The sequence below is a fragment of the Rhodamnia argentea genome, chromosome 2 (genome assembly GCF_020921035.1).
Source record: "Rhodamnia argentea isolate NSW1041297 chromosome 2, ASM2092103v1, whole genome shotgun sequence".
In the NCBI taxonomy this organism is placed as follows: Eukaryota; Viridiplantae; Streptophyta; class Magnoliopsida; order Myrtales; family Myrtaceae; genus Rhodamnia; species Rhodamnia argentea.
The window spans coordinates 33,046,163-33,066,530 of NC_063151.1; the positions used below are offsets into that span (position 1 = coordinate 33,046,163).

At 41.0% G+C, this 20,368-nt stretch overlaps 3 protein-coding genes across 6 annotated transcripts; 2 read left to right on the forward strand and 1 right to left on the reverse strand.

Annotated features, from left to right (window-relative positions):
• Window positions 1–3,373: 3,373 nt before the first annotated feature.
• On the forward strand, window positions 3,374–13,606 carry LOC115738246 (putative 1-phosphatidylinositol-3-phosphate 5-kinase FAB1D). Of its 4 annotated transcripts, XM_030670833.2 has the most exons (14): window positions 3,374–3,637; window positions 5,479–5,574; window positions 5,665–5,773; window positions 5,890–5,923; window positions 6,000–6,722; window positions 7,067–7,211; window positions 7,306–7,644; window positions 8,201–9,019; window positions 9,255–9,589; window positions 9,877–10,003; window positions 10,213–10,368; window positions 10,963–12,432; window positions 12,508–12,774; window positions 12,992–13,606. In XM_030670833.2, exons 2-14 carry the CDS (start codon window positions 5,533–5,535, stop codon window positions 13,316–13,318), a joined length of 4,893 nt encoding a protein of 1,630 aa, XP_030526693.1. In that variant the 5' UTR covers window positions 3,374–3,637; window positions 5,479–5,532; the 3' UTR covers window positions 13,319–13,606. The 4 variants fall into 4 exon arrangements, with proteins under 4 accessions (XP_030526693.1, XP_030526685.1, XP_048131207.1 ...); XM_030670825.2 differs by having other exon boundaries at window positions 5,479–5,773; XM_048275250.1 differs by lacking the exon at window positions 5,479–5,574.
• A 658-nt stretch (window positions 13,607–14,264) lies between these two features.
• Window positions 14,265–14,996, forward strand: LOC115738289 (protein DMP2-like). Its single transcript, XM_030670880.2, has one exon. The coding sequence runs from the start codon at window positions 14,358–14,360 to the stop codon at window positions 14,994–14,996; it is 639 nt and encodes a 212-aa protein (XP_030526740.1). The 5' UTR covers window positions 14,265–14,357.
• A 202-nt stretch (window positions 14,997–15,198) lies between these two features.
• LOC115738260 (probable arabinosyltransferase ARAD1) lies at window positions 15,199–17,761 on the reverse strand. The gene is made up of 3 exons (XM_030670847.2): window positions 17,020–17,761; window positions 16,350–16,603; window positions 15,199–15,899 (listed from the first exon to the last, which is right to left on the reverse strand). Exons 1-3 carry the CDS (start codon window positions 17,699–17,701, stop codon window positions 15,348–15,350), a joined length of 1,488 nt encoding a protein of 495 aa, XP_030526707.1. The 5' UTR covers window positions 17,702–17,761; the 3' UTR covers window positions 15,199–15,347.
• Between the last annotated feature and the right edge of the window lie 2,607 nt (window positions 17,762–20,368).

Consider the following 20,368-nt stretch of genomic DNA (forward strand, 5'->3'; position numbering starts at 1 on the left):
AAGGGAATCGATGGATTATTAGTAAGGGTGAGCAACACAGACTTTAATTTGAACATATTGATTAAAATTAGATTTACATTTAAGAAATAAAAAAATAACCTGTTGATTATTAGGTTTACATTTAAGAAATAAAATAAATAAATAAAAAATAACCAATATGAATCCACGTGTTCTAATTCCAAAGGACCGAAAATCATCGGTTTCACTTTTATGGAATCGAGAATCGGACCGAATAAGCTCTATTCGATCCGGGCGATTTCCGATTTGATTGACCCGTCTTGTTCATCCCTAGTGAGAAGCGGGGACGGAGCCCTCCCAACCACCTCCAAATCCGTCCACAAATGCGATGAAAGTACCAACCGTGAGCAACTTGATGAGTACATGTTCCTGTCATTTGTGGGATTTCGTATCCTCTTCACTATTTGCTTATCATTTCTTGATTGCAATTTTCATGATCCTCCACTACCTCAAATTCCAATTTTGCGGCCCCTCCTTTTTACTTTTATGGTCCATTGTCGCACGCTAGACGTGCCCCACTTATTACCAAAAAGCCATGTCCCACTTTTTCTTGCCCCCCACAAGGTCGAGTTTCGAGTTTCTACATGCATTTCTTTCAAGCTTTGCCCATTTATCATTTGAGCTTTTGACTGTTCGCTCAAGCCAATGGCTAAGTATACTTTAAATGTCACGGCATTTGAACACGTCTCTTAGCTTTGGCATTGCATATTCACACGCACACTTCGAGAATAACACGAAAACAATTGGCATCCATGTGAGAACTAATTCTCTTTCCGATAACAATGCCTAAGCTTGCTAAGAATCTATGCTAACAAGGCTAACTCGTTTACAAAAGCATACTCATCCATAGCCAGACTATCCATAGATGGTCCTAATCGGGCTTAACTGGGTCGGGAATAGGAAACAATCTTCGAAGTATGGCCTGGCCGGGTCTACTAGAAATACTTTATCCGACGCTCCCCTCAAGTAAAAAGTCATTTCACTTCATTCGAAATCTTAAGAAGGAAAGTGCTCGTTGAGGCAATCCCCGCCTAAAAAACTAGGCACGACACGAGCTTAATTGTCGAGCCGAAATGCACTATCCAAACTAGGGAGGAGCAATTACAGGATTTGCCCAAACTTATCCATCGGAACAGGTTTTCCAATTTTTAGAGCTTGGAACCTACCTGCATATATTGGAACCTGGAACTTACCCAGTCATAGGTTTCGGGGTCGATTTTTGGATCACTCGAGTTCCTCATATATTCTCAATTGAATGACCGTGATAAATCATTACCTCTAATGACCATTATTTATTGCTATAATCTATCGATAGCAACTTTTATTTAGATACACCAATAACATGAAGCATCAATAAAGTAAAAGTCTCTGTCATGGATATTGCCGGAAATTGAAACTCGGACTAGTAGTCCCAAATTACACGCTCATTATCGGACGTCATGGAATATTGCGGAATCCCGAGAAACATACAATAAGAAAAACATGAAAAATTGTTTCACGTTCTTCCTAGAACCTATAATCTGCCCGTCAAAATCGATTTTTCCAATTTTTGTAACCTGAAATCTACCATACATACCTCGAAACTTGAAATCGGACCAGTAGGAACCAGCCTAATTTCCGATTTTATCCTAAAAATATGCTCACTCGTAATCCAAACGGAGAACGAGAGCCAAACGATGGTCACTATTAATTTATATCTATGTTATGTATCCCCTGCATCTAATGACCGGAGAAGCACTCGTTAATTAATAATAATAAACCCAATTTAATAAGATCCGGATTATATTTATTCGGTATACCATTGCCACATCTTGTTTTAAATTCGAGGGACCGAGTCCTTGGGTACACACTGCATATGTTCAAGTGCTAATGGCGGCCCTTCGTGCGTAAGCTCGACGTAGCATATGAACAAAGCGGCCCTATAAATTTAATTAATGTCACCTTAGAGTGACGTGACCCTTAATAAACCTAATTGATTGACTTCACGGCTTCGTTAAACCAAATATATATATATAGAGAGATATGAATGGATGAGTTTTTTTGCAGTAAACTTTCCCAAAAGCCATAAATTTATTATACTTTCGTCAATTTAGTTATAAACCTTATTTTCTTAGTAAAGTCATGCCACGTAGGACAACGGGCGTCCTCGTCGACGATTTCTGATCAAAATTGAATGGATAAACTTAATGAGCAAAACACGAAAAGGTTTAGGACTGAATTGATATAATTAAAAAGGTTCGCGAATGAATTGGCAAAAGTGTAATACGTTTATGACTTTTTAAGCGAATTTTCCTTGCATTCATTGGCCAATTTTAATGCACGATACCATTGATGATGATTTGTTTAAGCCAATCCAAAGCTTTCATCCATAATTAATGCATGATACCGTATGTACACTTTAATGTCAAGTGATGCGATGTTACAACAATAAAATCTCCTGTTCCGTTTTCCTCTTTTAGTAAGAAAAGTGTCGCCTTCCGAGCGAGATTTCTCCCAATTCACTCGTCCATTTCGATCGGCGGTAGTCGCTGATAATAAAATCCAATGCATGAATCCGCGGGCTTCTATCGGGAACACCGTTAGTAGATGAAATTTTTAGAATTTCACGGGCAATGTTGGATCATTGGAGCGGAGTTAATAGGTTCGGCCTCTTTTTTAATTCCGTAGCTAGCTAAAACGGTCGCTTGAACTAAATTTCATATCTCGATTAGCCTCCGATTAATCCCGATTTTGTACTAGAGGTATGTGGATCCGCTAGTCAACAACAAAAGTTTCCAACTCCGGACAACAAGAAAGTCAACAATTTTAAACGGCGGACATTGAATACTCTAGAACACCCGAAGAATAAAAGTCGGAAAAGGAAGAAGAAAAATTCATTTTGTATTTGCAAATTTTCCATTCTTCGCAAAATGAGGACTATTTATTACATTCTAGTAAAAAAAAATTGACAGCACTGCTGTCCGGCTTTAGTGGAAATAATTGAAGTTGGCCGAGGGAAAAGGTGGAAAGAATCGAAGGCCTGCAAAAAGCGGGGACGTAAATGAAACAAATTAACATTTTCGTGGGGCCAAAACGTAAAATCCGAGTAATTCAACACCTCCTCAACGCAAACCGGAAGCGGACAGAATCTACTGAAATCTAGCCGCGTGGTAATGTCCGCGTCGCACCAAAAATTATCCACCGCTAGAGTAAAAATTAAAAAAAAAAAAGAGAGAGTAAATGAATAAACCTAAAATACAAATATAAATAAGAAATATGAATAAAATAATTTTTTTTTTACGGTCAATGCAAGTGGTCGCTCGCTTTCAAATACCTTCCTTCTTCTCCTTTGTTCTCTCCATCGTCTCTCTCTCTCTCTCGCTCTCTCTACTTCTTCCATTTTCCTCTCTCAAGACTCTCTCTCTCTCTCTCTCCCTCTCCCTCTCAGCCGAATCCGAATCCGGCTTCCAGTGTTGATCTGCTTTTGGCGCACAGCAGCTTCCGTTTTGTACGGAGATAAAAGAGCGCGTGCTGCGGAATTTCTCTACTGAGGGAGAGATCCTTCGCCACTCTTCGTCATGCTCGGCGCGGATTCGGAGGAGGTCGGGACCGAATCTTTGTTTCGTCAATTGCTTCAACAGTAAGTCATACCTTACCTTCCATTTCCTGTTTTTTTTTTTCTTTTTCTTGTTTTTGAATCCTCCATTTCTTGTGAACTCGGTTAGCTTAGTGCTTCCAAGGTTGTCCTTCTGGTTTGATCTTGGTTTTGTCAATGGAAATTGGGTATCTCGACTTACTGAATGGTGGTTGATTCAAGATATCGGTTGATTCAGTTGATCAGCCGATCGCAAAAGCCTTGGAAGGCCACAGTTTCTCTGGTTCTTTGGGGGTATATTTTTGGATGTGAATAGAATATTCTGTTCTAGTTTCATCCATTTCTTTTGCTTTCCTGATGAGCCTTCTCGAAACAGGTGAAATAATCAGTACTTTTGTAGTTTGTTCCTCGAGTCTTTAATCATTACGGCGTCAATTCATCGTCTGCGAATTACTTTCGGCAACTTCTGTTTTTCTTTTTTCTGGAAGAATTGATTGTTTTGCGAGCGGTTTGTGCCGGATCAAGTTTGATGCTGATTGCAAATTTCATATGTTTGAATTGAAGTTTAGGTTACAATTTCTGCCTGGTGGATCCGAATATTTACCTGATCAGGATATCAACTTCGAGTTTTAGGCGTTAATCCAAACATATGTACTGGAAATAGGAACTCTTGTTTTTGAAGCACTTGTAAAGTTATTTCAGCGTGCTTTTGTTGCACTATATGCCCTATTAGAGTAGTGCACTTATTGGCTTATTGTTGCGAATTTTGTCATGTCGAATTCTATATGTTACAGCTTCAGCATGTTTGTGGCTTTTCTTCCTCCCTAATGGATCTTTTAGTAGGATTTCATGGGATGTGCTCATAGACACCAAGGGTATTCTTTATTTTCTTCTTATTGACATATTACTGTAGTTATTTTAGAGATCTGTTGTGGTTTTCTTTCTTCCGGTTATGGTGCTCACTTTTCTTCTAGCTTTCTGCTTCCCTCTTGCCACTGGAGTTCATGCATGATCCCATACTAGAAGCCCTAAACTGATACATGGTGTAAATGTGTCAATTTGCGTTTGGGAATGGGTGTTGATTTCTCAACTAATATACTTGTTTGGAGTTGCTTATACCCTTTTTAGATACTGTACTCTTTACTTCTGATACTTGGAATTTAATGTCAAACACCTGAACTGTTAGAAACTATGAGCTTGAGTTATTTCAAATTATGTTGAATTCTGTTATTTCAATGACTTCGACTATTTATTTGTGACAATTTTAAGTAAGTGACGTGACTAAGCCATTCCAAACAGACAATAAGACTTGTTTTAGTAGGTAGGACCCACTTTTGTCCTAACTCCATATCCGCTTGAGTTTCGTAGTATGCCTCGCCCAACTTTTAGGAGGTATCTGGTTTTAGCAGTAAGAAAACACTTGTTCCGGCTGGTATATGCACCCATACCATTTCCTTAGATGGACAGGTATACTTTTATTTTTCCGTTGATATTAGTCCTTATGGGATAGGTATGAGACAGCGTGAATAGCCTTCCCGCTTAAGATTCATTTAGTAGGTCTTATATGTGATATGTAAAATTGGTATATGTTCCCAAATTAGTAGGATGAACTGTTAGGCATGTAGTAATTATGGACTTTGGGAATTGACCACGTTAGTCAATTATGATACGGATTCTATTGACGCTTCAATTTGGTTATTCGTTGATGGATTGGCTTTTACCAGTTTATTTGGTTATTACTCATAAAATTGATGTTTATTTGGTTATTACTCATATAATTGATGTTGTATTCCACTAGGGATTATGGATGCACTATTATTTTCTTCACATGGAAGGAAATTGACAATCTTTATAAACTGTCGGATTTTGTTTCTTGAAACTAGTAGGTGACTGGAGTTGAAGAGGCAAAATAAGTGGTTGCGGAGACATACAAGGATCAGATGTGCAGTATGTGTCATGTCTGTGGTTCGGAATTATCAAAGGTATCTAATGGGAACAAGAATCAGCAAAATGGAATTATCTCGAAATTGAATGATGGAGCCATCTTTTTGCATTGTAAATTCTGTGATAAGATGAAGGAGCGAGATTCTACAAAGAGGGATGTCGTGAGCCCTTACGAAACGCCGACCATTAGTCCAACAACTTCATTGTCAAGCTGTGACAGCTCTGTCTCAAGCTGCAGTAAGTTTTCTGTGGTCTCTGTCAAGTTTGCTCTGTACATATTCACTTGTTTGAGAAAATCATTAGTTTAGTCTTTGGCTCATACATATGTACTAACTTCAATCTTTTCATTTTAGGTGAATTTTCAGTGGACCTGAATGCCAATTATAGGTATGCATCCGTCCTTTCTCTTGCATGTAAAAGCATGCTACCAAGGTAATTAATCATTAAGGACTTCAAATTTCAGAAGCAATCAAGAAGAAGGTGCTATGCCCAGTAGTCGAGAAGATACTTCTTATAGAATGGCGGAACATAAAGACTCTATTTCGGAAGCAACTAGCTGTGGAGTTGGAGGATCCAATATGGCAATGGAGAACAATTCTAAAGAGTTTAATAGGAGTCATAAACATAATAGTACAGACGTTGAAATTAGGCAGGCTAACCATCTTCAGGAAGTAAATAATACCGGTGTTAAAAATGAAAGTAGAATTGTTAATGGAGTAACAAACGACGGAGATTCTAGTGGTTTTCTTGATGAGATAGAGAGCAAAGTTTGGGATCCTCCAGAAGCAGAAGACCCGGAGGATGACATGCAGGGTAGTATGGCTTATAACGATGACGATGACGATGACGATGACGATGAATGTGGTGATGGCACAAAATGGGGCAGTTCAAGTTCTCTGAGTAACTTCAGAGATGAAGGTAGTGGGAGCTACAGATTTAAAGAGGAAAAGCAGAAAGCTCTGGATGAGGTGATTAATGGAAAATTTAAGGCCCTGATCACCCAACTCCTTGGGTCTTTTGGTGTTGCCCCTACCATGGAGGGTGGTGAAAGTTGGGCTGACATAATAACTTCATTATCATGGGAAGCTGCTTCCATTTTGAAGCCTGATGCTGTTGACGGAAAAGGAATCAGTCCAGATGACTATGTAAAAATCAAATGCATAGCAACTGGTACGCGCAGCCAAAGGTGGGTATACTCTTCCATTGGGATTAATAGGGCCTGCATTTTCTATTTGCTTGTTTATGCAAAGGATGTGGTTTGAGTGTGCTGTTGCTTTCTACTTTACGTTAGATAGCGTGTTTATTTTTATGATCATTATATAGTGTTTTCAGTTCAATGTGCTGTTAACATGTTGGAGAAACTACAGTTTTGCTGCATGTTTCTTCTGCTTTATCACACATTTCCAAGAAAAGAATCGATTCATGCTCAAATATGTTTTCCTCTTGCAATTATTTGGCCATACATTGATATATGTATGCATGCATACTTGCGAATATCAGATGTTTATAATGCCGCTGTTGGTTTTGCAGTCAAGTAATTAGAGGTCTTGTTTTCAAAAAGCGTGCCGCTCACAAGCACATGCCCACATACTATAAGAATCCAAAGTTGCTCTTGATTCGGGGTATGCTTGGGCAATCATCAAGTGGTTTGTCATCATTTAATGCAATGAAGCAGGTAAAATGTCAAGATGTCTGTTTCAACCAACAATTTATCGGTATGTTAGATTTGATTGATATTTGCTATCTTCATTGACATTCAAAGTTTACAGGAGGATTATCTCAAACCTGTTGTTGAGATAATTGAAATGTGCCACCCGAGTGTAATTCTAGTAGAAAAATCAGTCTCTCGTGATATTCAAGAATCTATCCTCGCAAAAGGAATGACGTTAGTCTTCGATATGAAGCTCCATCGCTTGGAAAGAATAGCTCGTTGCACTGGCTCATCCATTGTCTCGACTGATACTTTGGCAATTCAGAAGCTAAAACAATGTGAATCCTTTCGTATTGAAAAGTTTGTGGAGGAGCATGCTGGTTTTGTTGAAGGAGAGAAGAAACCGAGCAAAACTTTGATGTTTCTTGAGGGATGTCCAACACAACTTGGTTGTACGGTGAGTGTTGTTTTCATTAGTTTTTTTTTTTTTTTTAATTTCATGCATTCTTTCTTTCTCCTCATATCTTTGAATTTAGTTGGATTGGTATCAGTAATTAAAACTTCTCTTATGGTGGGAAAAAACCTATCTGAACTTCCTTTTGGCTGAAGAGGTGATCAATTCTCTGGACATGTGTACATTTGGAGGTCCATATACTTTTCTTCTGATGAGGGAGACATAGAAGTTTCATTTGCAACTTGAAATGTGCCCACACTTTACTCATTTTGTTACATGAGAGATCATACATTCTCAACATGGGTAAGCTAGGTATGCCTTTGAGTGCTGCTTACAGCGAGGCAGTGTGCCTTTCTACTCTTGTAACATTGTACTTCCTTTATGCCTTTGGATGTGCTTATGTATGCACGCTTCCATTGAGTCTGGTCAGAATTTGGTTTGCAATAGTCCTCGTATCAGATTTTAGCAATCTTCCAGGCAGTTTCCTTTTTGCCAACCTCTTCTATCATGTCGTGGAAGATAAATTCCTGCTTGACCTTGTACCAATTCTTTGTTGCAGATTTTGCTGAAAGGAAGTCATAGTGACGAGCTGAAAAAGATCAAGTCTATAGTGCAGTGTTCAGTTGGTGTGGCCTATCATCTGATCCTTGAGACTGCATTCCTTGTTGATCAAAAAGCAATGTTCTCAACCATTCCTTTTGCTGGAATAGCAGATTCATCACAAAATGATCAATCATCCCCTACCACAGTATCCAACAGTATTCATGATCCCAGTTTTGGGGAGGCTACTCCTGATCATAGCTCATGTGCAATTGATGTTCCCATTTCAAATGGATTCCATGATGGGGATTCCTGTCATGTCAAGTCAGAATTAGCGGGAAGCTCACCATTTTCTTATGAGCCATATAATCCAGTTGTATTTTCTGGATTCTCAAGCCTCTCAGCATCACTGAAGAAAATAGGGGACAATTTTTCTCTTGCTTCTTCTTATCCTTCTTTGTCTTCATATTTTGGATTTACTAGAAAGGAACCAAATGGGCATGTTGAAAGTCCTACTTCCTTGTTAGCATGCTCAGATGCAGTGGCCATAACAGATTGTCTTGATGATGCAAAGTCACCCGATGGAGGAGAAAACCAGTCTTTGTTAGCTTCCTCTGAGGTCCTCCCGGAATCGGTAGAAGATGCTCATGGAAATGACCCAATAGAAAAAAAGAGTGACATGGCGACAGTGATTGATACAAACAGTATTTTAGTTCTGATGTCTCGTCGTAATGCCCTGGGAAATGTGTGTGAGCAAAGCCATTTTTCTCGTATCACGTTCTACAAGAATTTTGATGTTCCCCTAGGGAAGTTTCTTCGAGATAAGATACTCAATCAGGTATTTTATTATATTCTGTCTACCAGGTAACCAGGGTAGTTTGTTAAATGCTACTTGAATTTCATCATGATCTTCTACTTCTGAGAAATTAATTAGTTTTGCTTAAACAAAATATCTATAGCTTTGAATATGAAGAGGCCATTGCCTGTCTACTTGCAGGAAAATTGCAATGTTAACATGAGTCATAAGAAGTCTTCTTTTAGAATTGCACTTACAGAGGCTTCTGGTTGTGCAGAGAAGCCAGTGCACTGCATGTGGTAGACTGCCAGAAGCTCATTTCTATTACTATGCACATCATAATGAGCAGTTAACAATCCAAGTGAAGCAGCTTCCAAATGATAAGCAATTACCGGGAGAAGGAGAAGGAAAGCTTTGGATGTGGAGTCGATGTGGTAAATGTAAACCTTTCAATGGATCTACAAGATCAACAAAAAGAGTTTTAATCTCTACTGCTGCCCGGTGCCTGTCATTTGGAAAGTTCCTTGAGCTCAGTTTTTCTCACCACTCATCATTTGCTAGATTGGCAAACTGTGGGCATTCTCTTCAAAGAGACTTCCTCTACTTCTTTGGGTATGCAAAATCGCCTCAGTAGTGATCTTATTTCTTATTTGGTTGGAAAAGCATTATTTTTACACATTCTAGGATTAGATAGGTGAACAAGCGACGCCCTGGAGATAGTTAAGAAGTTGATAGTTTGATTTTCCTTCCATGTGCTATGATGTAACAAGTATGCTGCACGTCCTAGATATGCTTTACCAAGCAGTTGGCGACTACACTGCAGTCTTTAGCACATTCATATTATGTTGGTTTGTCCTTCCAAAGTGAGAAACTGACGGGCTTTGTTCATGCTGATGCAGATTAGGCCCTGTTGTTGCGATGTTCAGATACTCCCCGGTCACAACATACACCATATCAATGCCACCCCGGAAACTGGAGTTTAATAGTTCAATCAGATCAGAGTGGTTTGCGAAAGAAATTGAGAAAGTACGGGATCTTACTCTACCTGTTATCATGAGTTGCTATGATTAAGAAGGTGCACACACATGCGCGTACATAGAGGGTTTCAAAAGCAAGTGCATGTTCACCCCAACACTGGACACATCACTTCACTTTGGTGGTGCTTGGCCACTCTTTTCCTCCTTATTTCATATACCTGACTTGAAAGTAATTGTTCCATTTTCTTTTGCATTAAGGTATACACAAATGGGATGCTGCTATTTGCAGAAGTTGAACGCACCTTAAAGAAGATAGGACCCCATTTTGCAGGATCTGTTTTGCATCAAATAGATTTACCAAAGGCATTCTCTGACATCGAAGAGATGTTGAAGCAGGAAAGCCATGATTTTGAGGTTAGTCTCCTTGCAATTTCTGCCATATATGCATGAGGAGCTAAACTCAAAGGTTCTCTATGGCTTTTTCCTGTTGTGTAAATGCTCCATGGGAAGTGTTCTTGGCTTCTCTCTTTAATGTCATAAAAAAAATTTGAGCATTTTAGACATGCACATTTTCAGTTTTCCTATTCTTACTGCTCAGCATGTATGGCTTGATAGATCATTACTTCTTGGTGTTGTACTTGTTTTGTTCTTGTGGCATGTTCTAGTTTAGATATGTTCTCAGTATAACAACAAATTAGCTTCTCTTAAGCTACAAATATATGCGTGTGCCAAGTAGGTGCATTACTTCGCCTAGTCCGTCATGGTGTTATCTTGGATGTATATTAGTATTTTTAGCAGTTTGTTCAAGTACGGTGGTCCTGCATTGGTGTTGCACAGGTTACTTCTGTAGGATCATTAGAAAGAGGATGCTGATCCCTCTAGTTTGTAGTTTGTCTCTGCTTTCTGAGTCGTATTAGACACAGTTGACTTTCCTTTTTAATCTTGTCCTTCTCTATACTATAAGAGCTGTTATCTGAGACCGACTCTCTCTTTTCTGGGTGGGATCAGTTGGGCATTCAGAATGCTGTCAAGAATGAGAATCCAGGCCATAGCCCTTACAAGTTGCTTGCTCTGAACCGGTTGTTATGGGAGCTTTTACTTGAATCATTCATTTGGGATAGACGTCTCCATTATCTCCTCTCTGCTGATCCTCCAAAGGCGGCTGCTGTTTCTTCTGGAAAAGCGGCTCAACAACTGGAATCAAATATGGATGGTGCTGCAGGTAGAGGAAATGAATGGACAGATTTGGGGGCAAACGACTTTTCTGTCAGAGAGGTTCCAATAAAAGAACCTCTTGATGTAGAAAGAGAATTTTCAGTCAAGGATATCCCTATTGAAAGTCCCATCAGGGAACATGAGCATGATGATCCGTCCAAAGTAATCACAGCTTCTGAGGATCTTCACAGAGCAACAGCTGACAATTTAAGTTATCATCAGATGTCATCTGACCAGAATCTCCTTTCAAGATCGGATGTCTTATCTTATGATCACTCTAGCAAAGCAGAGAATCAATCATTTCCTGTTCATTCCAATATAGATAGAATCATTCAGAACTCCATGGGTCTCCTGAAACATGGTTCCTTTGTCAGCGTTAGAGAAAGTCAAGGTCTTACTTCGCAGAGTTCACTCTTCTCCACATGCCAAAGCGTGGATGGATGGTTCTGGAAACCGTTTGCAGAGATTAAGGAGCTCTACATGAATGAACTTCTAAGAGGCTACTCGCCACGATTTGAGTCTGTTAGTAGCCAAACTTCTGAGTACTTGGTCACAACTCATCAGTTAATTTCCGAGGAAGGCTCAAGGCTGCACATTCCTCTTGCAAATGATAATTATGTCTTGTCGGACTATGAAGGTGAACTCTCGAGTATCATTGCTTGTGCTTTGGCCTTGTTGAATGATCAACCTGCAATGACAGATCTTATAACTGATGATAGTCATTTCGATGGTTGGGTTGCTAGTAAAGCAGGTGAGAATATGCAGAATCTGATTCGGGTACCTTCAGGCACTTGGTCTTCAAATGGTTCGTTGAACTCGGATAGTGTTCATTCAACAAGAAGCACTTTCTCAGAAGAGTCACGGTTATCCAGCTTTGATGGGTTGGTCTTGTTGGATTCTTTGCTTCCATCAGAAAGTTTTAAAGTAGAAGTATCTTTGGGAGTGACAAAGTCGCTGGTGAAGGGTAAATATTCAGTAGTTTGTTTGTATGCTAATCAGTTCCGCGATCTCAGGAGCTCGTGTTGGCCATCCGAGGTTGATTTTATTGCTTCATTAAGCCGGTGTAGGAACTGGGATGCAAAAGGTGGAAAGAGCAAATCTTTCTTTGCTAAGACTCTGGACAATAGGCTCATTATCAAGGAAATTAAGAAGACTGAATTTGATTCCTTTGAGAAGTTTGCCCCCCACTATTTCAAGTACATGAAACAGTCATTTGAGTCTGGGAACCAGACTTGTCTTGCAAAAGTTTTAGGAATCTACCAGGTTTGTCTCTTGAACCGTACTGTTTCCTCTACATCATTTACATTCCATGCTCTTAGCATTCCGCTTCTTATGTAGGTGACCTTGAGGCAAAATAAGAGCGGAAAAGAAGCTAGGCATGATCTGATGGTGATGGAGAACCTCACTTTTGGTCGGAATATTACTCGACAGTATGATCTGAAAGGGGCTCTACATGCCCGATTCAATTCAGCTACTGATGGAGCGGGAGATGTTCTCTTGGATCAGAATTTTGTCAATGACATGAACTCATCTCCGTTGTACGTCAGTAACAAAGCAAAGAATATCCTGCAACGGGCTGTATGGAATGATACAAGTTTTCTCAATGTAAGTTGGCAATTGAATTGATTTTGTGGTCACTTTATTATATATCTCGCCTACTAAGATATCAGTTTACATACCATATTTTGGTGATAACACTTGCCATGGGTTTGCTGTTGAACATGCACTATTCTTTGATCTGGAGTCATAACTTTTAGCGCCTCTGCATGGAAATGCGATGTTAATGGCGGTTATCTTACTTCACTTTCTTTCTGTTGTACAGTCGATTAATGTGATGGACTATTCGTTGCTTGTGGTAGTTGATCAGCAGAAGCAAGAGCTTGTTTGTGGGATAATTGATTATCTTCGGCAGTATACCTGGGACAAGCAGTTCGAGACATGGGTTAAGTCCTCACTCTATGTTCCTAAAAATCATTTGCCAACTGTCATCTCTCCAAAGGAGTACAAGAAGAGATTCAGAAAGTTCATGTCTGCATATTTCTTGTGCGTCCCCGACAATTGGTGCTCACAAGGTTCTACTGATAGTTGCGAGATTTGCACCATTAACGATGACTCTTCCAAGTCGGAATCGCAACACGAGGGGACATGAATAGATTTTCTGCATAGGTCATGTCCATTTTGGCTCTCGTTTTCTTTTTATTTGCAGCCAAAGTCGCCCTGTCTACTGTCCGTGTAAATATGCCGTCTGCAGTGCATACGCTTCACCCCGTCATTGTGCAATTTTTAGCAAATTTCCGGGGATAGTTTCATTTCTATAGGTTCCAGTATCCAGCATGGGATATTATCTTTTTTGGTCAGTGTTGAGGAAGTGTAAAGAGTCCAGTCCGTTGAGGCATGCTATTGGTTGGAATCAATGAAAAGTCAAAGGTTGTTACAAAGCAATTTTGTGTTGGTCTGGTGCATTCTGCTTCTAAACATCTTGCCCTCATTTTAGGGAAGTAGGTGTTTTTTTTATCTAACAGAGAAGTAAAAGTTTACTTGGTTCATTTTCTGTTACCACTTATCGGGTAATCGTATATGTAGTGCCGGCAAGTTGGTTGTCGTGGCTAAGGATGCAATCAACCATCAGTACAGGCTTTGGTAGCTCGTCATTCAATCGATTTCGGTGAATTTGCCCCTTAGCTACATAGCAAATTGCTTTCGTCATCTTGAGAACTCATCACATCGCTCCCACCCCGGGATCTAAGGAAGTCTAGGTGTTACTATAGAATTCTCTAAAGCACAAAGAACCTCACAACTTGTTGAAGGATGGAAAAACAAATTTACCGATCATTGTAAATACAAACTAGCCTCTGAATTCTGAGATTGTTTACCAGAGTCAAACCAAATTTCAGTAGCTTGAGTGGTAGGCACGCTAGTTCATGTTGGCGCAATTTCTTGATACCTGAGATCTCAGGAGCCCTTCACGGGAAGAATCAGAAAAAGGCATATACCAATAGTCATTATGGGGGATAGTTTGCTACAGAAAAGCCTAGAGGATCAGAGTTTGCCTTAAATCTCCCAAATTCAGCAAAGAATCTCTCCTCTCTTGTGCCATTCTGCTGCTATAATTCAATGGTTTGGGATGACAGCTCCACACTGCCTTCCCTTCCTCCAACAAGAATTTGATGGTTGAGAGCCGATAATAGATGGACAACTCGCTCGACCAACCGCTCGTAGAGATTTATAAGCACGAGAGCGATCAATCCTACCTCAGAGACGATGATACTGATGAGTCCCATTGCATATACCTGATGAATTCGATCTTAAGCGGCACTGCTCGGCTCAATGTTCTCTTGCCATCTGCCACCATCCTTGCCTTCACTATTTTCACTCCAATCTTGACAAATGATGGCAAGTGCACGCCTTTGAATCGCTGGCTGATGGGCTCCTTCTTGGTCCTCTCTGCAGCTTCATGTCTCTTCTTTACATTCACCGACAGCTTTCGAACGGCCACCGGCAGGCTATATTACGGGATCGCGACCTTTAGAGGCATATGGACCTTCAACGGCGGCAGGAAAAGGCCATGCATGCCTTCGGATTACAGGCTAAGGTGGATGGATCTGTTCCATGCGTCACTTTCCCTGTTTGCATATCTTACCTTCGCAGCATTGCATGGCGACGTCGTGGCATGCTATTACCCAGGATTGCCTAAGAAGGTGACCAACGTTGTTCCTCTTGTGGTAGGGTTCATCGTGAGTGTTCTGTTTGTCTTGTTTCCATCGAGAAGAAGAGGAATAGGGTATCCTTTCCTTCTACAGAGAGACGCCTTCTACTCCAGACGCTGATGGACATCTCGTTCTCACCTCTTAAGCTGTTCTTTTACAATAATAGCAGTTTCTCACTCGATCATTGTAACCACTGCCACACTGTACCCTCAACAATTCTTTGCTCTCTGGCAAAGAAGAAAAGATCTATGGTCCTGGCCATATAATTGCAAGTGTCTTCAATATCTCCAGATGCAATCAACAAGTGACAAAGTGAAGGAACTCCAAAAAAATTTACTTGCTTGATTTTCAATAGCCACCGGTAATACAGACCCATCATCCCCAAACTATCTAACTTATCAAAATCATGTTAAACCCGTTTCTCTGATGGAACTAATAACATGGCAAGAATGAGTAAATCGGAAATACTCTTTAGGTACAATGGCACCGCAGGGGGACTGAAACCCCATGTGGTTTTCTTCGCTCCCGAACGATGGCTTCTTTGATCATAGGCAATTTTTGGTGCACCTTTTTCCAGATGTAGTTCACCGCACCATCTGGAGGGATAGGCCCAATACCACCCGGATGGCCACTATTGTACTCAAAGTTTGACTGGACTTTCGCCATGTTTCGACGAAATCTATCCTTTTGCTCTTCAGAAAAGCTTCTGAGATGGTTTGTGAGCCAGTTTGGCCTCAAGGCATCTGCGGTAGCGACGAAAACAGAGAAGTCGGAATAATCCAATATCCCTTCGAATGGGAGTTCAATGTCGTCGCTGACGATGACAGGAATACAAAGACTCTCTATGGCATCAAAAAGTCGGCAGGAAGTTGGTGTATCCCCAGCAGGATGCAAGCAGAATTCAGAAGATCTCATTCCTTTAATGGACTGCTCTCTCCCAGTGGCATTAGGGAAGCCTTCCTCCATGATCACACCAGGCAACTCGACCAGCAAGTCCCACAGCTTCTCTCGTACTACGCCGCCCTGTTACACAACTTTTAGCAATAAAGCATCAAAAAGAAGATCCGAGTTATGGAAGGAACTTGTAGGTTTGATCGCTATCATGAATTAGCTGGCAATTTTTCCTCAATGACTTCTTATAAAAAGTAAAGCTAGCCCTTATATTGCATGCTAATCCATCTGCTTGCGTGACACCATCCTCAGTAAACGCACATGGAAGTTGATAATTGCCCAAGTATAGATACCATCACAGAGAGAGAGAGACAGAGACAGAGACCATCGCTGACAACTATTACATCTTAATTTAATGAAATGCAAACACAAATACATCAAAATTACAAAAATTAAGTGCTCCAAACTACAGCCAAATTTGTGAATCATCCAAGGATGGCACTAGCTTTGTAGGAAGCCATAAAAGGAAGTAGATATCAACTTGGTTATCATTTCTCCTGCAATCAATAAAGCATAACTCACCCGATGCCTATGCTTAGCCCCTTTAAAGTAAAGAAGGGTTTGACGTTTCTGACTCTCCGGTAGATGTAATCTAGGAAGCAGGTGGGTGTACGGCACAATAACATCCTTGAGCAAAGAAACTTGTGTGTGGTGCACCAAATCAGACGAGCTACCATTTGAAGACTTGGAGTCAAGCCTGTACCATCCACCAAAATCCACCACAAGGAGAATAGCTGGAGCGATCTCATCTCTCACATGCCACATTGCAACCGGGTCTGCGAAACAATGCTTCAACGTTTAACATAACCTGACAATCAGAGACACAGCATAAGTTCCTAAGACGCACAGTACCCCTTTGGATTAGCATTGCTCTATCTGCTGGACCAGTATGCAAAATGTGTACTTGTCAAATTTAAGATTACTCCATTGACTATCTTGGGTAGAGTTCACACGTAATCCCATTACCAAGGCACGCATCCATGGGGATACTCAGAAAAAGCAGAATTCTATCTACAACATGAATCGATTCTGTTCCAAGCGATGCAAGAACAAAGAAACTGGGAACAGGAAACAAATCTAACCAAGAGGGTAACATTATTTAGCATAAAGTGCCAAGAATCACCAAAACCAACATCAACTTCAGTTTAACACGAATCCTAAGGCAACAAACGATCAGAGAGCGAACCAATACCAGTGAGAACGAACACGTGGTCCCGCCCGCCCGACCGCCTCCACGCCTCGGAACTCTTCACGAGATCCACCACTTCCCTCTGCCTCTCGTAGTCCTCGTTCCCCTCCTTCTTCCTGAACTTCCCCTTGTCCCACCCGAGCTGCATTTCGGTGCTCAGGGTCGCGAAGAACGGCACGAAAACCACATCCGCCTCCTCCCAGCTCCCAACCCTCTCCGCCAAAGACCCGCCCCTCAATTCTGGCGGCGTCTCGAGATCGCCCAAGATCCAGTACTCGGCGCTGTACTGCTTGATCAGCGGGTTCTCGGGATACGGCGGGTGACGACTGCCGGCGGGGAATTTGCGCAGATGGGTCGGCCCGGATTGGTGGTCCGGGTCGGTGGAGATCCTCGAGTCGGCGTGGGGCGAGGACCAGTAGCTCTCGAGGAGGCCATAGTTGAGAGATCTGGGGAGCTGTGCGACGTAGACTTTGATGCGGTCGCTGAAGGGCGATCGAGAAGAAGAAGAAGAAGAAGAAGAGGCGGCGGAGTAGGAGGAGGAGTGAAGGCGAGGGGTGGAGCGGAGGAAGAAGAGAGAGGACAGGAGGATGGTGACAAGAGCGATGGAGAGGAAGAGCGAAGGGATTGAGCAGAGAGCTTTGAGGGTTGAAGAATGGAGGGTGGTGCCGGTGTTCTTGAGCGGCATCTGGTGATTTTCCTTCGCAACTCTGTCTGCGTCTCTCTCTCTCGCTCGCTCTCGCTGCAGCTGCAGTACATTTAGGAAATCTTGACTAAATTTCAAATCTTGATCAAAACTTAAATTAACCCAAACACTTCAGTTATGTCGGACTGTCTCGAATGATTAAGAAATTTAATCACATCTTTTTTTTTTAGTATTTTCACTCTCTTATTGTATAGTTCCGACCCCACAAATCACTAATGCGAAGTTTTAAAAAAAAAAACGAAGAAATACATTTATAACTTGAAGTTATGAGCCTCGCTTGTTTCAATATACCCATAAAAAAGAGTTTTTTTTTTTTGTCAAATTAACATTTTATTCACTTTCTCGATCGAAATACAAGAAAGAAATATCTCAGTTCAAAGAACACAACTTCAAATTCAGACAAATCCCAAATAACTTCAAAACAGAACAAATTCCGGATAACAAGAGAACTCATCGTAACAACGTTATAGGTCCGATCGTCGAATCCGTCTTCGGAAATTAGCCCGCATCAAGAACTCCATCTGATGCTATGACTTTGAATTTTGACGGTGCGCGCTTATGCTTGGCATCCCCAACACTATCGTTGAGAAGAGTAAAAAAGCTGAATGAGTATAGATCTGATACCGTAGCTTCGAAAAAAAAAAAGAGTAAAATTTTTCAGGAAAAGAGTTCCAAAGAAAAATCTCGTTTCGTCTTGCAGTGCTCATTCAACGTGTCATGGAGAGCAAGCTTGTTACATCGATCAGCAACTTTCTCCACCACACAATTAAAGATTTTATAGGGTTTATACGTGGTTAGAGTTGAGAAATCCAATGCGAAAGAGAGAAGTATAGAATTTGTGTATGTCGATATATTTTGAATAAGAATACACGAGCTTATTTATAGTCTTTATTAGAAAACTATGTAAGATAACATATCAATCAAGATATATGCATAATACAAACAATTGCTATGATTATCAAAATATCTCTAACATAAGCAATTATCCTACAAAATCCTTAATTATCGCTAACACTGAACATTTTTCTAAGGTTGTAAATCACTCTCAAGCTATTGGAAGATAGCGATTTCAGTAAATTTACCATATACGAGAAGTGATTATGCTCCGTAATAGTAAACTACTATACCGTAGCTTCGAAAAACAAAGTAAATTTTTTATGATTAATTACTAATTAGTCACGAAAATCACTTGGGAATCGGGGAAATAGGCTGCCCATCTCTCTAGCCCAGATTACAAGATTGATTTTTTGCAAGGGTCGCGCGACTCTGAGGAGGCTTCATCCAAGGTTTGGCCTGGTTGGACACCTACAATTTGTGGGGCAGCGGCGCTGGGCCTAAGGTTGGTCGCTCATCCCAAACGAGACGACTAGCCCGGCGAGGGTTAGTCAGTCCTTGCCAGCAGAGGGTGACCCTCGCCCGCCAAAGCCTAATTTTAAGTAAAAAAAATACTTAAAAAATATTATTAAAGAATGTTCACGTCAGTGTCGACCGTCATACGTGACACCGTCAACGTTAACGTCAGCGATTTCGGCCAAAATTAGCAGGATAGATTGAATTGGTATCAATGCAAAAAAAAATATTTATGACTAAAATTAGTACAATTAAAATATTTATGACTGAATTGATATCAATGTAATAGGTTTATGATTTATTTTTTTTTTAGGTTATTTTCCCTGCAGGCACATGGCCCGAGCTAGAGGATTCGAGATGAAGAGGTGGGGTGGGCCAAGTTACGCCACATTAACATGGCCGGAAAAGGTTGGTGGTATGACTGGCCATACCGGAGAAGAAGTGCGTGCATGGTATGGCTGCATGATCATTAATAACCCCCAAAACACCCGCCGATGTTTAGCTCCCATTCATTACAAGCAACTTCCATGTGGGAGACTTGAATGCGCATCGGTCATCAATGTTCCGGTCGCCACCTAACCGGAAGCAAACATTTGATGGTGTCGGGCCACTTGCTCGCACGTTTCGGTGTCCTTCCGTGAATTGATTGCGCGGTTAGTTTCCGGACCAACCCCATTTCACCTAAAATTGCGTATCCCACGTAGTCAGGTAAACAATAGCCAATTTCAATTCTTGGCAAGAATCTAGCTAACGAGCTAGCGGCTTGGGCCTTGAAAACGGATGAGTCGGGTAAAAAATGTTCTGATCCAAAATTGATTCATTTATATCAAAGTTAAACGTTGCGACTCATACCCCGATTTTAGTAAGTTTTCTCAAATCATTGCTTTTGAAGAATGGACGGTTCTATGGACCGACTTGTCAAGTCAGTGAGAGAGCTCGGGCGTCGGGTTATGGACAGGAGCATGAAGGTGGCCCAATCTATGAATCATTTCGCCTAATATTACAAGAAGAAAACCGTCCATTCTTGCCTAACTCACCTCCAAGCGTCCCTCCTTGTAGACGAGGCAACGTCGGGGCTCCGTGGATGGAAAATGCGACCCGGTCGTCGAGTTCGACTTTGGAGAGAGATGTTAGGGGGATTCAAGTCCGAGGGTAATTTTGTAATTATAGAGCTAATGATGTCTTTTGGGTTTGAGTAATAGAGCCTCGATATTTTCCTTTTCATAGCACGTCCCAATCGCCAAGCTAGCTGAGGAGCACGTGGATCCTCTGCTCCCTTGGCACCTTCCTAAGTGTTTT